Source organism: Temnothorax longispinosus, chromosome 11, assembly GCF_030848805.1.
Source record: "Temnothorax longispinosus isolate EJ_2023e chromosome 11, Tlon_JGU_v1, whole genome shotgun sequence".
NCBI classification, from domain to species: domain Eukaryota; kingdom Metazoa; phylum Arthropoda; class Insecta; order Hymenoptera; family Formicidae; genus Temnothorax; species Temnothorax longispinosus.
In genome coordinates, this window is record NC_092368.1 from 15,402,843 (window position 1) to 15,421,105 (window position 18,263).

General features: G+C 45.2%; 1 protein-coding gene across 5 annotated transcripts in view; it reads left to right on the forward strand.

The window, feature by feature from the left end:
* Positions 1-18,263, forward strand: part of LOC139822323 (uncharacterized) — an 85,518-nt gene that overhangs the window by 48,646 nt on the left and 18,609 nt on the right. For 2 of the 5 annotated variants that reach the window (XM_071793933.1, XM_071793934.1), the window contains one exon: positions 5,278-5,350. The exons of 2 other annotated variants lie outside the window; for them this stretch is intronic. In XM_071793933.1, coding sequence (XP_071650034.1) covers positions 5,278-5,350 — 73 coding nt within the window. One more of the 5 variants, XM_071793936.1, reaches the window with a different exon arrangement.

Genomic DNA, 18,263 nt, shown 5'->3' on the forward strand with positions numbered 1-18,263 from the left:
ACTCTTTTTCTACCTACGCCCGTTGCAGAATTGAAACACAGTAATATGTTATTGGTAAGCTCTTCCTTTTACATCGGCAAGCGCCAATAAATGCTGCAGACAGGTTAACGAACCGGCCGCAGAAGACAGGGAAATATGGCGCGAGAGCGCGCCTACGAGGGGATGGTGGAAGAGAAAGACAGGCGGATGGACATTGCGCGGAAAAAGACAGAGGTAGGAGGAGAAGGAAGGAGGAAGAGACTCGGATGGTGGATAGGTACCCCGGAGTTTGCACCGAAGAGAGAAAGAGAGAGAGAGAGAGAGAGAGAGAGAGAGAGAGAGAGAGAGAGAGAGAGAACGAATCAGGAAACCCACACACAGAGAAAGAGAGAGAAAAAGGGAAAGAGAGAAAGAGAGCGAGCACCATCGCTCGCCGCCCATCGTCACGATAGAGGTGGCATCGCTAAACTGTCGACTTCGAGCTTTTAATTCGCGATCAAAGGACCGTAACGATCCGTCGGTGCCCTCTCTCAGCACCGGCCACTCTTTCCGACGTCAAAATTACTTTTAAATTCCCACCCTTCCACCCCCCCCGGGCTCGCCCTCCGTCCCCCCACCCCTCACGCCGCTCGACGTCCGCCCATACCCCCATGCTGGATGCATCGGGGTCTTCTCACCCTTCCGCTTTTCTCTATCCGCGACCGACCGACCACTTTGCCGCTTTATAGCGTATGCGGATGCGCCATAGCGGCGGCGGACGCGAGCCATGAAACGAATTCGGGCGTCGCTTAAGAAAAAAAGAGGATAACGCCGAACAGGTGGTTCCGTCAAAGGTAATCGACTCTCTCTCTCTTTCTCTTTCTCTACGACCGACGAGATGCGAGAATAGTGCAAGGGAAATTCGTACCAGCGAGGCACAGGGTAGATAGAAGAGACGGAGAGTGTAATAATGACATTTCGCCCTGACGATCTCTCCTGTTTCAAAGATCGCGTTGACTTCGATCTTCATCTTCAGGATTTCTAAATCCCGGAAGGATTCGAAAAAGCGTAAACTTTACGCAATGAAATTGTCAGATTCTTTATAGATTCGCAGTGTCGATCGATTCTCGGTTTTTCGATTGGTGATTAAATACTTGAATTCTTGGAACCTCGTACCTTAAGGTAGATAGAAAGACGGAATACTTTTTTATAAAAAAAGGGAGAGCCCTCCTAAATTCCATCTGAAAGAAAACCGAGAAACTTCAGGCTATCGGAGAAATTTCCTTAAATTTCTTCCAAAGGGAAATCCAAAGAAATTAAAGTTGATTTTCTTTAATTGATTTTCTACTTAAATTACGTTTAACTTTCTTCAATTTAGTCATTTGCATCTGATAAACCATCTTCAATCTACGATCGATTAGAATGCACAAAAAATTTGCGAATATATAATCGTATTTTTCAATAATCAAAAGCGCATTTAGCGATCTTTTGTGTTCGGAATATCGAAGAGGCGAACGTCATGCGAGGCGCTTGATATACGCTTTGGCGGATCGAATTAAAAACACAGATGGATGCATTAAACGCAACGCTATTCTTTCACCGTCTTGGGAATGAGAAATGACACTTCTTCGCTCGGGGTATTTTTGCCGAAATGCTGAAACGACAAAATGACGGCTGTAATCATCCGAGGTCGAATCGCGCGCACGGTGATGGACGCGGAGTTTGTGATTTTTTTATTTTTCATTCCTTTGCTCCGGAGATAATCGGGTCGCGCGTCGGTGAGCGAAGAAAGGATTCTGAAAAATAGTCCCGACTTCTTATTCTATCCCTCCCCCTGCCGTCCCCGATCATCTCCATCGTATTTTCGACTCGTCGCGGGATGACAGAAATGACGGACGCTTCATTTGTTTGCGTCTCGCTCGACTCCGACTCGGGCAACGCGTTATTATACGACAAGAGATCGGCTGCGATATTCAATAAATAAGTCCGCGGACTTTAATTAACAATTCGATCAACAGCCGCTGGTTTTCAATTTAATTAAACGTTGGCCTCGCTGAACGGTGTGACGGTATCGAAGACGTAAACCTTGAAACTTGAAAAGGTTACAGCTATCTACCTTTATCACAGCGGGACAGAGGTGATGGCGTAACGTTCTTTGCCGGCCGGCGCACGTTTCCTATACGTGTTTTTAAACAAGAGATAGCGTGATCCCTATCGTAACGCGTTCAGGATGCGAGACCTGTAACATCCGCTAGGAATAGCGGTAGAGATATCTCGCGATAGCGACGTCGAAGTATCATTAACCTACGCGGAAGTGGACTAATTAAGTTAACGATGAAAATGATGCGATATCGCTCTCGACTATGCAAATGACGTGTTGAGCATTATCGTCAATTTTTAGTTTCCTTATAATTCCGACCGTTAACCGTAGCTAATTTATTCAAATCGTCTTGACATAATGCGTTGATTGTTACTCGCGGTTTTTTATTTTATTTTTGATTTCTAACTTCATCTTTTGTATGACATGTAATTTAATCAAAACACTTTCTTTGATCGAAACATTAATGATTTGTATTTACATGATTTTAATAAATTTGTTTGTAATTTAAAAAGAACATCCTTTGTTTTGCTCGAAAATCGACCGTTGATTTCACGTTTAGCTTTTAGTTTCCTGTCACGACGCTCGATTTCAACTTGATTTAATACTCGAACGTGATAAAATTAACATCGAGATACGGCGACAGCAATTTCACGGACATTAAATCTGCGAATCGGATACATAACGTCATGATAATTTTTAAAATAAGAAGCATTAAAGACACGTCATATCGATTCGGCTCGGCGCGGCGATTCGATAATGCTCCGGGCGACTAATCGGCGCGCGGAGCGAGTTCCAAAATGCTTCCCGATCATACGAACCCCGCTCCACCCTTCCCCGGCATTCTCTTTTTTTTTTTTGCCTTTCTCTTTAATCGTCCATCTCCCGAAAAAAGAGACGACGACGACGACGAACGCAGGCGAAAAATATATCGGCTGCAAGTGCACGAGCGCGATGAGTATCCCGCGCCAACGCGGATGGAAAACGCGCGCGCGCGCGCATACGAGGACGAGGACGACGATGAGGACGAGCAAATCGCCGGCCCCGACAGATATTCAGCTCTTTTTATTCCCGCTTACGTCCGTTTACGTCCCCCGATCGCTTTTCGCGTGGACTAAATACGGCGTGCGTTAACAACGCCCGGCATACGTGTGTGTACACCCACACACGCGCTCACACAGCCGCACGCACACATATACACACATACACAGACGCGCTCCCCGCATCCTCCTATCTCATAAGAGCATATAACGATTTTCTTTTCAGGATCAGGACACGTCCATCGAGTCTCCGCGGGGCAGAGAGTAAACTTTGCGTCGGTAATCGCAATTTGAGATAATTGGTCGTGAAACGCGGATTTTTTTTTCTCTCCGACAAGAAGCCCCGCGGACCCTCGAAGACGTTCAACTGGAAGCGAGCGCTTGGACCTTGGAATCCTTGGATCCTGCAAGTCTACGGGCGCTTCGGAACTCCACGAGTTCAAAAGTCCTCGGATTCCTCGAGTCCCGCGGTTTCGCGGGATTCTCGAATTCTCGGATTTTTAGATATTCCATATGTATATGTATATTTTTTTTCCTTTTGGACTGTCGAGTCTCAAAATCCGCGGATCGTCGAGTCCTCGAGTCGCGGAAAGTTCCTTAGACCCGTGCGGATCCTCGGATTCCACGTCGGCGCCAAGGGAAAGTGGTCGCCGAATCAAGAGAGCTTGACCGATCGAGCCGGGCGTAGATCAGACAGAGGACCCTCGAATTCTCTCCGCTTTCGCGAAGCGGCCGCTCGGTTCGGCTCGTTGATTTCGTTTCGAATTTAGAGTGGACTTCTACCCCGTAGTTTGGTAGTATACCCCGAGGCAAGGAGAGCGACAGGGCCGTCCGCGCCGAGGGCCACTTGATTTGCGTTTCTTGTTCTCTGTGATCGACGCAGCGTCCCTCTTTATTTCAATGGCGGGCAGACGTAACGGGTCCCTGCGATTTCTCTTTCGTCGCCAATTCGATCCCCCCGGTGGAAGGAAGGGAAACGAAAAGGAATAAAATAAAATTAAATTAAAAAAAAAAACAAAGAGAAAGCGACGACGGGGTAACGCGGTTTACTTAAGGAGTTACGGCCCGCCTGTGGTCAGTCGGGAAGCAAGGAGTTACAACTACTGTATGGTCAGACATGGAATCAGGAGTTACGGTCGTATTCGATCAGGCATCGGAGATACGGTTTATTTGTGTAATTTCGAGGTTTGTTCGTCGGTATTTGTAATTTTATAAATAAATCGTGCATTTCAATTAATTAGGTAGATAAAATTCTCAATTATTTTCGGATTTCTAGAAAAAGGAATCTAGAAAATGTATTTCTCCTTACTCGAAAAGTAAAGATTATCTTTGTAATGGGAATACCGCGACGTAATTTTACGTATCGTTCTCGATCGCGATTATCGAGCCTAAAATACGTCTCGCGATGTCGCCGTCGCTTTCTCTGCCGGGCGGAAGAGAACGCGAAAGAGAAAATCGGCAACGAGAGGGTTTGTTGCGCGTCGCCCCGACCTAAGAGACAGAGACGGAGTAAGAGATAGAGACGGAGTGTCGGGGTAACGTAAAAAAAAAAGAAGGAAAGGAGAGTGCAGGACGGAGAAGAGAAAGCGGCAACGAGAGAAACGGCGACGAGAACGAAAGAGAGAGAGAGAGAGAGAACCGCCGTCGGATAATTAAGCAGCCGCCCGCAAACTCGGTCCCGGTAAAACTATTTCCTCCGTGATGTTTTGACACATGATCTGCACTCGCAGATGGTTGAATAAAATTTTTATTATGCGTTCGCGCGCCACTTTTCGAACGCATTGACGTTGCATATCGAACGCTCCCGAAGAAGTGAATTAATTATTCATCTCTGATTTAATGGCATCACGAACGAAGCTTCTTTTACTGAGACCGACTTACGCGCCGTATATAGTTATCTGACGGCGTTTCACCGTGAATCTGGTAGAATTAATTCTACAAAGGAGACCAGAGAGAACGAGAGAGAGAGAGAAAGAGGAAGAGTGAAAGAGGAAGAGTGAAAGAGGAAGAATGAAAGAGAGAGAGAGAAAGAGAGGGAGAAAGAGAGAGAGAAAGAGAGAGAGAGAGAGAGAGAGAGAATTGCGAGTTAAGAAAAAAAGAAGTCGCCTTCTCCGTTTCTCGTCGTCTCGTCGAAGGCCGTCGTCCGTCCCTGACCCTACCAAAGTGTGTTTTGCATTGCAGACTACCAGATGCGCAATGTTAACGTGAGATCGGTCAACTCTAAACGAAGGAAAACACCCTCCTCTTCCTGCTTGTGAGTCTCTCAGTTTCGGTGTTTCGTAAATAATTCCACCTATGATAACCACACATGTTTCTGAAACCAGATTACTATGACATTGTTGTAATGGTTCGAGATTACATTGACCTTTGACCTTTGTCTTTATATATTATACGAATACGCATACACACTCACACACACATAGACACACACGGATACGCGCGCGTAAGTGGAAAGGAGTCCTTTTTTCGAAACCCCTCTTTCACAGTCCTCCTCGAATCTTGAATTCGCTAAGCAAAATCGTCGATTAATTCGATTAAATCGATTTTACCCACAGAGAAAATCTTTTCTTAAAATTGAAAATACATATCAAAATTCGGTTTCGAGAAATGTCGTATTTTATTGCGAGTCGAATCTGTTGAAGCGGCGACGGCAAAAATGCCACGCGCGGGAAATAAAATCCTTTGGTAAATGTTGCCGGTGCTTCCTTTGAACAGAATTGGCTCTTGGTAAAACGCGATTCTACATAATCGAATATCATCCCCCACAAAATATCGATACCGTATTTCCCTTTCTTTTCTTTTTCGAAAGGTTTGGACTTCTCTCTGCTCACGCAAAGACACTCTGCCGATGACATTCAACACACGACTTGCCTTTGCGTTTTTGGTTCAGTCAGTTTGTCCCCCTCTCTTGATTCGCTCCCCCCGGCTGAGTCATTTCGTCAATTGCTTTCGATTGACTGACCGATGGATGAATCGATCGATCGATCTTATGCATATATGTACAGATATTATACATATCTACGTTTTATAAGCGCAGCTTCTTCTTCTTTCTGCCCCCTCCATCCATCGATTGTTTTCTCTTTCTTTCGTATTTTTGTTTTTCCATGCAGCCGCCGCTCGAGCGAGGCGAGTCGAAATCGGCGAAATCGAGGTGGGAAATCGAAACCGAAAACGTTTTCGCGCGCGATTCCCGCGGGAGAAGAATCCGAAAAAGCCGAAGAAACGACGGGACGGGAAAAATGGTGGCGTCGCGACGCGACGTGACGCGACGCAGGCGTACGCTGCGTCGTCATCGTCGTCGTCGTCGTACGAGCGATTTTTCCGATTGACCGGGACCCCCTGAGGAGATCGGATCGGATCGGATCGAAGAGGCCGGGGGGAGATTCGCGCTCGGTGGAATCGTGCCTGGAAGTCGACGGATGTCCCGCGACCGCAGGCCTCGGTCGCAGGACATCTTCCTTCGGCACGTCTTCCGCGAGACGCGAATCTCCCCGGCCTCGTGCTCGGGGCCCCAGTCTCCTTCTTTCCTTCCCCTTTCTTCTCGTGACGTTCCCGACCTTTTTCCCTCGGCGCGATGTAAACCTCCTCCGAGCAGAATTCAGATCGGAGGTATCTCGCGCTCTCTCGAAGAACTATCGTCGCGCCTAATCGGTATCGTCGGTCGCACAAAAATTAGTTTCGGTTCGGCGAAAGAAAATATCTGTCGGGCGATCTTTGTCAAATTTATTTGGACGGAGACACCGGAAGCGCGCGTGTGTCAGAACCGGACCGACGCGGCAGAATACATCTTCGCGCGCGAGAGGGAAGGGGGTCGAACGGGGCGGGAGGAGGGGGTGGATTAAAAATTAATCGGGAATAACGTACGGTACAAAAACAGGAGCGCAGAGATGGGCAAGCGCGACGGCGGGCTGCATTTATATATTATGACTGAGTTCTGTTTGTTGATTTAGCTGTGCGACCAGCATCGACAGCTCTCGAAAAGGCAAGCGAAAATCTCACATGGGTGGGGAAAATATATACATATATACAATGAATATCCATGCACGCTCGCTGTACCTGTATGAACCGTATATACATATATATTTATATATATATACATACGTGATTATGGCCTCTATATACCCATCCGCCTACATATTATATATTATATATATATATACCGTATCTTGCTGCTGCTTCTTTAAACGTAAGCTTTAGATTAAAGAGAAACAGACAGCACACAACAAACAGCCACACCACAACACTACAACGAAATCCAGTCGTATGTATATGTGACTAACCATTACAAGCAATTCCGAAAAAAAAACAAGGATAGTACAATATACCAGACAAGTGACACACGTACGGAGGCATTTTATTGAGAAGACGCTCGAGTCGCTGCTGTTGGACTGATAGAGAGGGTTGAGAAAAAAAAGTAAAGTAAAAAAAGAAGGGTGGAAACGGGGGAGAAAGGAAAGGCCGACGGATAGAAGGAAAAGAGGGGAAAAGCGAACGCTCTGTTTCGAGGATTGAACAGGGAACCGTATTCCAAATTGAATCGGCAACGTTCAAGTAGTTCCCTTTAACCCTTTAACTGATGTCCCTTACATCGATCAATTATCGTGCGACTCAGAGCTGGAAATTAGTGGCAACTTTTAATTTTCGCGATAGACGCCAACTGCTTCCTGTTGCCGCAAGGCTTCGAGGATGTACCGCGAATGCAGTCGGATCTTATCGTCCTGAATATCACCAAGGTCTTTGTCGAATTCCCCTTTCTTTCTTACACAATTTTTATGCCATTTATAATTTGAATAAAACGAATCTTGGCGATATTTGGCGATATGCGATCCCACCGTACTCGTGGCACATTTATCGCGTTTGAAACTAAACACACATTCAGCGGTTTCTCAACTACGAAAATTGCACCAAAAGTCGCAACTAATTCTCAACTCTGTATTGTATTTTATAGGCGTTTGTCGACAAATTTGTCCTATTTCAAACTTCAATTTTTTTGTCAGAGTAATTAGAGTAAAATAAAGAAAAGTGCAAGACAAATTGTGGATTAATCTCATTAGTCGCGTTCGCAGCTCTCCGTCACGAAGAGGCGCAATAAGGGACGCGCCTCCTCTGACACGTCTAATCCAGGTTGAAATTGATCGCGATTGCCAAAGAGCGATGAAAGGATCCAGTTAAAGGGTTAATCCGCGCCCGCGAGAAATCCAGCTTTCGCGATTTTTGCGGGTAACCTCGTCGCTACCGAGCAGCCACACTCTAAATTCGAAACCAAATATGCGAATCGGAAAGAGAGACCACGGAGAAAAAGTGGAAGAGAGAGAGAGAGAGAGAGAGAGAGAGAGAGAGAGAGAGAGAGAGAATGGAAGAGAGTGTATGTGAGCGAGAGCGAGCGAGCGAGAGGGAGAGGGGAGAGAGAGGGGGGAGATTACACGCAGCAAATCACTGGGCGATCGGATTGATCCAACTTGACGTGGACACGATCGCGACAGGGGCGTGAAATGTCCGCCTGTCATTGGCAGGGTTGTTTCTTGGTCACTTTGCACTGCTCGTCGCTACCCTCGATTAACGCTTTCGACGGAATTCTCCCGTCCGAAAATTAAGTCCGCGGGAAGCGTTCGGTTAGGTGTTTTTTTTGTTCACGGAGCGAAGTGTAAAGCGCGCGTGCACCCACGCGCTTATATCGGAACGACCCTGCGAATGACACCGGAAGTGGGTGGTATTGGCTATCGACGATACCTCATCGAGATTAAATATGCATCGTTCCTTCTCGGACGATCTATATTTACTCGCCCGACCGAATTATTAATAATTATGTAGCTTCCACTTAGCGCCACAAGTTCGTAAAGGTATGCTGGGCATACCTTTGAAAAAGTCCTCTCAAAGTAATTTAAACGTAATTATCCTTCGAATATTGAAAACATCTAAATGTTTTGCATTAAGCATTTTGAAATAAAAGACTAGAGTTTCTCTATTTTTCATTAAAACTTGCGTTGAGTACTTTGAAATCAAAGACAATAAGTTTTTATTTTTTTTATTAAAATTTGCACGAGATCATTTATCATTAATTAATGTCAAGATAAAATCCTGGCGAAATAAAAACTAAATTATTTGCAAATATTCTAATCGGAATTTTGAAAAAGACATTAAGACAGATCACGGACAATGCCACCCAGCACGTAAAACAGTTCACGCGAGAGGAATAAAAATTTTCTTTCGTGCATCTTTCGGTAGAAGGACGAAGCGCTCTTCCATTCTGCAAAAAGCGATATATCCCCTGGCCTCGAAAGGGAACGGTCCCCTGGTCACGAAAATTACGGGCATGTTTATCGGCAACGGCAAATAATTAAGTTAATGACGAACCGCTGAATGATGTAACGCAGCAAATGGCGTATTGAATAATTACCGTGACCTATGAGAAAACCGAATTGATCCTAACGCACTCGCCGCGCTCGCTGTTAATTGGTTTCCGCGTTTTCATTAATTTTTAACGCCTCATAACCATAATTGCTGTTTACCGAGTTTATCATTTCTACACAACGTGGAAATTCCGACACGCGCGGGACATACCCTCCGTATTTGTCATTCTCCTTCATTTCCAAAGATCAAAGATTCATACATACATATGTATAAATTTTTATATATGTATGTATATATTATACATATATAAATAAATATAGAATACAATAGAGAATAGAAGTAGAGATCCAAGACTGACGTGTGAATATGCAAACAGATACTATATTAGTACCTGTCTGTATATTCACATGTCATTAACTTCATTTATTGCATAAATTAAATTGCATAAATGCGCGACATATTTCAACATGTTAACAGCAAGAATGGCAGAATATTTTTTGTTAATATTGACGAAAGAATGTAAAAAGCACGTGACATTTTTTTTGCCTCGACATGACCTTTTCTCTCTCGTCACCGGCGACTTGCCAAATGAATTTTCCTATAACGCGAGGTGATTAACGTTTTCTGCCAGCATGGAAGACGCGTCAGTCCGCCGACGATGATGATGTACGATTGTCGATGTATTTCAAGCAAAACCGCTCGAGATCGCGGCAAAAAAACGACATGACGATTCGGTATATCGGTTTACCGATAAATAGCGTGCTGATTTCCGGTTTCATTAATAATGATATTAATCGGGATCCGTTTATTTCGGCCGGCCAGCATTTTCCCCGACAAGCGCGCCAAATTAGCCACGCCGATGAAACGTGACTCTAATAACACAACACGCTGATGACACAAAATGACGGTCGTGTCTCTTCATCTTTTCTCTTTTTTTTCCTTTTTTGGGTGGGTGGTGTGCACGACAAACGTGAGGGGGTTTATCACTCGAAACCGCGATTCACAAAACGGGAATATTAATAAAACGATCACATGTGTCGCGCGCGTTAGGACAAGAATAATGGAAATTGTTTGCCGCTGAAAATATTGCGAGTTTACATTGTTAGTTTTCATCCCGCGAGCTTTATTCAGGAATTATTCAGACCGCGACAGTGTTTTAGGATTCCTTTTTCCATTCAGAAGATTGACTTGTCGAATGAAATGTGTAATAATCCCCTCCCCGGGTCACGAATGACAATGAATGAGCTCTTTCGCTATCACGATTCAGAGAGACATGCACGAGTCGAAACGTTTCTTTAGCCCCGATAGTCACGATCACGTTCTGCGAAGGTTACGATCGATCCCGTCATCCATGTGCTCGTTCGATCGAGGAGTAAGCACGAAGCCACGCTGGGACACACACACACACACCCACACACACACACACACACACACACACACACACACACACACACACACACAAGTACATCAGGAGACACGCATACACACGCACGCACGCAAAATTGTACATTTTCAAAAAATTAGCTCATTAATCTGTCGCTGTTTGTACGACAGAAACTGAAACTTCAAATTCGGCTGAAATTATTTGCGAAGAAACGAACCAAATTTCATGCTCGTTTAGCGAACGTTCAATTCGCCCACAGAACACTTGTGCCCGTGGTTGAAATACATCGGCAAAAAAAAGAGGGAATCCCCGAAACACCCTTGCGATCGCAGGCACCCCTCGCGATCGGCGGAGCTGTCAGAGTATTAAAGATTATTTAACTCTCCGTTCCGAGAGAAATTGATATCACGGTGATGTTTACGAGCGGAACGGAGCGAAAGCTGCGAGAATCACGAGAGGTGCGCGTTTAACGCAATTGAGAGTTGCATCGCCCGAGGAAGAGAGAGGGAGAGCGCCTTTTTTAGTAAAGAAAGAATAAAGAGAGATTGAAAGCAACAAGAGGGAGGGGAGGGGGGACGATACGGCCGGTCAGTCGGTTTTCTTTTTCGGAGGAAGAGAGAGATGAATTTCTCAATAAAACGCCACCGGGCTGTATATTTCAGTCAATATATATATATATATATATATATATATATATATATATATATCTATCTATATATATATCTTTATTTAAATATATATTATATTATATATATCTATTAGTAGTACATATACTGCATGGCTAACATATACATATTACGTAATCCACGAGAGTGACTCTAACGAAGGTTTTCCCCTCCGTTCTGCGTCTTCGGGTCTGTCCTCCGCCGCGATGCGCGCGACGAGAGGGGGTGACGAAGGTGCACATCGCGGCGAGTCGCCGGTCGATTCACCCGAAAAGAACGCACGTTTCGCGAAGGGAGCAGGGTAGTCGGGATAATTCAAAACAACTGAAAGGGGGGAAGCGCGCGCGCGCCACGAGGGTGTCCCTGAACGAAAATAACTTCGCCACAAGCGCGCAATACAAGGGCGTTGTGCGCCGTCATCGTCGCCGCCGCCGCGAGAGTGTAACACACACACACACGCGCGCGCGCAAAGACAAACACACACCCAAAGACAAACACACATGGGCACAAATAAGGCACGGGTACACACAACGTACACGTACACGCGGTAAGACCGGCACGAGCGAGCGAAGGTGTTCTGACGTGAGGCAATTTATTTATTTCCGAGCCCGGGAAATATTGCTCAAACGCGAAATATGACAATCCCGCGATATCTCCAGCTGTCAAGCGCGTCTTTTTTTCTCTCTCCCTCTCTCTCCGTTTCACCAAAACGCGATGCGTCCTCTCGCGCGTGTGCATTAATGCGATTGTCGGTTGGCATCACAACGCGTTCGAGTTTTAATCGACTCAAAATTGGCAAGAAAATCTGGATTAAAAAAAAACGAAACAAAGACCGAAGCGTTTGATTCACTTCGCGTTATTACGTCGAAAATAACGGGTTAAAGGTTGATCTACTTTGTAGATCTTCCCACGTAAATTGCACCTCGCGTCAGACCTCGCGCGCGCGCGCAACACCCTATCGCGCCTTTTGGAGAACGGGACCCGCGGGGACACCCGGTGGTCGCCGCGCGACCACGATCCTTTCGTGGCGAATTCGACGACGGCGATTCGAAAGTTTGTTACGTTGCTGCGGCATGGAAACGAGGATGGAACGAGGCGCGTGTTGACGGAGCGCCCCGGCGCCGCCCTCGTTTCCGGTGCCCTTCTCTGTCTCTCGCGTCTTTGTCCTTAGAACACGACACGAAGACGTACCACACGGGGAAAAGTGATCTTTAGACGAACTGCCGCCGCGCCAAGCGTCGACTAGTTTCACTTGCGCCCTGCGCGCGCCTGACGACCTTAATGTTGCAGAATACGGGCCGTCGCGGCAGAAGCACTTATATGTATAACATATATCGTGACACGCTGAAATTCTCCGAAACCGTCCGCGGTGTAAGCGTGACATTTCGTGTCGCGCGTAATTCAATCTCCGCAATTTGCCGACGTCCGCTTATGAGAGTGACGGGACCGGACGGTGTTTCCCGCCGAGAAAATTTCAGTCCTTAAATTCGCGGACGGACAAGCCGGGATCATCGCGGTGTGGTCGACAGGCGGGCGAAAAGGCGCGTTTGTCGACGCGTGGCCCTGGGAATGCGATGTCTCGATAGACGCGAGCATCTTGCTGCGTGCAGAACACCCCTCTCCGCCAGACAATCCCCCCACGACTAGAGAGTTGTCGTTGAGAGTTACCAAACCCTTTACTTAGCTGTTAAATGGATTGACAAATAGACCCACCCGCCAGGTAGTACTTGCCCGCCCCCCCCGCCCCTTTTGTTCAGCCCTAAAAACCAGCCGCCCCGTAATTTGTTAGTCAAAACCAGCCCTCCACCACTCTTCAACAAGACAAAGCATGAATGTCGAGAGAAAGTCGAGCACAGATACAAGTACAATCCCACCAGCTGGATACACTCGGCGCGTATATCATACAGCAAGTGAACAGCGAAATGTATAAAAATGTGTGTGTGTAAAAGTAGTAAGTTCGTCTTTCCGAACCGCCCTTAATTCATATCTCCGACAAACGGAGGCTCTCCATATCGCGAGACCAGCGAGCGAGCTTTGTTAAGACCGGTAATATCTCTTGTTGAATTCAGGGCGGTTTGCCGAAATTAGCTGCTCACCGCCAAACGTGCAGTCTCTCTCTTTTAAGGTCAGCCGGACGGTTACACGAAATATGCATAATGTTTAATTATATTTAGGTACAATACGACGTGTTGTACACGCAAACACACGTAAGTATTAACGACGTTAGTTACGTATTCTCGACGTTTCACGATTTACATGCCGGGTTACGTACGGGTCACGCGTCTGTTTGCGCGCGTTCTGATATTTGACGCTTGAATTAGTGATCGACTTACGCGTTAATCTGTAATTAACGTAGTCGTTAATGCGCTCGACGGAATAATTATCGATTTAAGCCGGGGAATAAACCCGCGGCGGGTGATTTGACTGATTTATAACTTTTCATGATATCCGGGCGTGTGTGTGCTGTATCATATACGCGTCGATCGAGTTTCTCTCTCACGAGCTATACATATACCGAGTGAAGTACAACAGCAAACACCAAACATCTGCGAGTACCGAAAAATTTGCCACCGATTTACCAATATCGCGAAATGTAAAAACGTAAAATCAATCGACTGTCGGTTCAAACTCGTCGCTATTTCCCTTAAACAGGCAGCGTGTCCGTGTGTGCATGTTACGTGTGTGCGAGATGGAAGATGTATGACTTTATCTTATTTTCAGATCGGCCTTGTAACAATCGTAGAACTGTCCGCTCCATTCCTCAAGTGGAACAGCTATATATGTATTCGCTGAAAATTACGAAAAATCGTGTGCATTCGTATTTTCATTATTTTAAATTAATGTCCGCCGGTAATCTCTGTTCCGCCAGGAATAAAACGTCATCTCCGAAATCGCGTCGATTCCGCCCTTTCGAGGAACGAGAGATATCGAGGGTGAACCGCGCGGAGGGAAGGGGAGCGACGGAGGGCGGCAGAGCGGAAGGGGAGAAACACGAAATGGGACACCGCGAATATCGCCGGTCGGCGCGGCGCGGTGGGCGCGCCGGGCAATAAGCAATAAAATCGAATCGCCGCCATAAATCTCGACGAAGCGAGAAAATTCGAAGGAAGCCGGCCGCGTCCGCGGACCCCGCTGCCGAATGCGGAGCCTATTCGAACGAGGCGGCGGCGGGACACTCGCGCGCGGAATCGTTAGATTCCTGACGAGTGATTCTCACTTATTGCTATAGCGCAAGTCGAATTTAACGCTTGAACCGCCATTATCGAAAATATTGTCGAAATATCAGTCTTGTCCCGAAATTGTCAGACGCGATGAGAGAATTTGAAAATTAATTATAAAAAGGTAACGGCTAAAAGAGCGTTTCGTGTACAAAAAAATAGCGCTGGCGATCTATGGATAAATATTTTAAAATTCTTCATAATGGCAATCTCGAAAAAGTCAAATAAGCATTCATAACGACGAGCTGTCGCGAATATGTAATTTTGACATCTCGCACTGAAAATATCAGTTTTCTACTTGTCTTTTTGCTCATCACGAATTCAAATCTCGAGCTCTTAATTTAGCTTGATATATCGGACACACACGATCGCCATTCTTTTCAGTTCAGTTTTTCACCAAGATAGTCTCCCCGAGACACTGTGTATAGGGTAACTGGGGGGAATATGCCAGTGTGGGGAATATGCCACTCGTTATAATTAACAAAGCTACGGCTAGGAGCGTTGTTGTAAATACTGTGAAATTGTTAAAAATATTATATCTGACGTTTTGCCCAAGTTTTACTTACTTCCTGTCAGTATTATAGTTTTTATGGAGTAAGTACAGTATGACAAGTATGACAACGTGCTTTTTAGAATTTTCTTAGTGTTTTATTGAAATTGTAATAAAAATATTCTTTTACATGTTTTTAGACAAGAATGCCCTTCTAAAGTTGAATTACTATACATGTTTGTATATGTGGAATATTACCCCCACATGGAGGTAATATGCCAATTTTGCAACACTTTTGTATTTCTTTCTTTTTAATAGTAAAGAATCAAAATATTTCATTAAAACCATATATAAATAACAGATAAAAGAAGGAAAAAGAAGACCAGTATGCAAAGATACCTCAAAAAGAAAGAGAAATAGGAAAAAAAATTATATTTTTCTTAAGTATGGCATATTCCCCCGAGTTATTCTAAGCGAGGAACGAGAGGGTGAAGGGTGATCGCGTGCGTGTATTATTTTATTATATACATATATCAAGGGGCTATTGGGGCCACGTGGCGCCAGCGGGGAACCTCGCTCCGGGAACGAGATCGCAATCATTCTTGAGTTATTCCAAACAGCGGCTCGAGTTCTCCGTCCTCGAGTATGTGGGTGAACGTGCCTACCGTCCGCCGCCCCTCTCTCGTCTCGCCACCCCCTGGAGTGACAAACTCGATTTTGATTGGAAAACGAAGCAATCCGCGGGAGCTGGCTAGCCCCGGCTACCTACATCACCCCCGGTATATTAGCCTTCGAGAGCTGACGTCTTCTCGAGTCAAGTTGAGCCACTCCGGCGAACCTCTCCGATAGCGAAAATTTACCTTCAATAATTATTTCGACAAACCGCTCGCTTTTTAGATGCTATCTTTTTAAGAATAATATTACGGGATTCATAAAGACGTGAGAATTTATAATACATGGAATAATCTCTACCGCCCCGCGAAGTTTTAGCCCTTTTGATTGCAAATTCGTGATTGGAACTACGTTTAAAATTAATGGGACGAGAAAGGGGGACGCTTCTTCGAGGCGCATCTTCCGGTGAGGTGCATTTTGCAACCTTTTGACCCACGTGGAGCTTGTCGCGGCGTACTCTGTTCGTGCAAGCGCCGTCTCTCCGGCGAGGCACACAAAGCAACGGGAGCATCCCCGGCCGTCACTTCCGCTTTTGTTACGTCCGTATGCAGCGCGCGCGCGTGCATGTGTGTGCAAACACACGTACACACATAGACGGAGATCGCGGTGCATCGTCGCCGACTTTGAACCACGTTCGATTAAGCCCCACAGATGCGCGCGCGCGTGCACGTACTCCATCAGATTTTTCACGCGGTCTGATTGGCCGCTGTTGCACGGGGCCGTTCGTCAAAGCGACCGTGTCGTTGACAAACTCGCCCGATATATGTATGCCGACCACCCCAACGCCGTGGTACACCCTCGATTTTATTGTTTCCCTAATTCCCTAGCTCGGGGTATTTTTAAACTCGTCTTTCCATCCCGGCGTCGATTCCAAATAAACACATTAAAATCTAACGACCCGTCCTTAACTCCAAGTTTTTTTTTCTCCTCTTTAATTAAACTCGACATCGATTTTATTAAAATAAATTCGAGAGAAGAGAGATCGTCATTTTATTCGGTATCTCTTGCAAATTTAACTGTGAATTGAAATAATGTTTAGTGAATTCGTATTGAATTTTGTAGTCTTCTCGGTTGAATTTTTCTGCCTGACGGATACCTCGGAGGTGTCCGCGAAAGTGTCGCTTTTCGCCACCCACGGCCTCGTAAAGCGCAAAGTGCAAATGCACGCCGTCTGAATTATTTTCCGAGGAGTTTCCGCGTCGGGCACGGCGTTAATCCTTTATCGCGATGCATCACGCGGCAACGCGAATCGGGATATAGTTTGACGTGTCGCTTGTTTGACGCGGCCCCAAATTTTCGCGAGACACGTCGTCGTGTCGGGAGAGTCGTCGGTGTCGGAATGTTTCCGCGGCGAATAAACTTTTCAGCAACAGCAAGATGTCCTACGCGTTGTGTGGAACGAAGTTACGGCGACAAAACTTATGAATACGCTCTCTCGCATGCGACTAACAAACGCGGATCGAATTTCGCGAAAAGTTTGAAGAATATCGGCGACGACGCATATTAAACTGTAATCGGTAATAAGGCAAGAAATGGAATTAAACGGGATTATATTATTCTTGGCATTAATTATTACGTTACTTAAGTGCCAATTTAAAGCATCGTTTAATTGTTGAGATACGTCTTTTCTTGTGATTTTTCCTGAAAATTTAAGAATGGAAGATCCGCGACACACGCAGACCGATTTTTATTTTCATATCTCGTAATTGATTCTCAATAATATGCAATAATTTGACAGAATCGACAACACGAGCAATCATTTCCTCTCTCTCTCTCTCTCTCTCTCTCTCTCTCTCTTTTTCTCCGTCTCTTTTATTCTAATTTGTTGGCAATTTCCGACCGTATTCACAATTCGTGTTTCTCCAAAACATGATCTTCGATTAAAGTGCTGAAGTGAAATTACGCGCGATACAACGACAGATATGAATATTGTATGACTGATGAAATAATTTGATCGCATTTCATTAGACACGCCAGTAATTTGCCAACAATTGGCCACTTCATTCTTAACTGCAAATTTATGTAAAAAATACAATTAATGAATTGTACATATATTTACAGAGAACAACTTTTCGTTATCGTATAAATAAATGTTTTAGAAATGATTTAAAGAATTGTATTTTACTCTTATACATATTAAAAGTAATTTCAATATAAATTAAAAATTTAGAAATAATTTTAAAATGAAGAAGAAAAATTCACGTCCTGTTTTCCTGGATTCTGCATCTCCAGTTTTCAAATTTTCGCAACAGATTTGTAATCGTCAGATAAATAAATCGTCTCGATTGTCGGAAAAGGCGCACGAAGTGGCTTCGTAGCTCTTACGAGTCGATCACCGATGTGACTTATGATCTCTTCTATTTCTCTCTATCTCTTTCTCTTTGTTT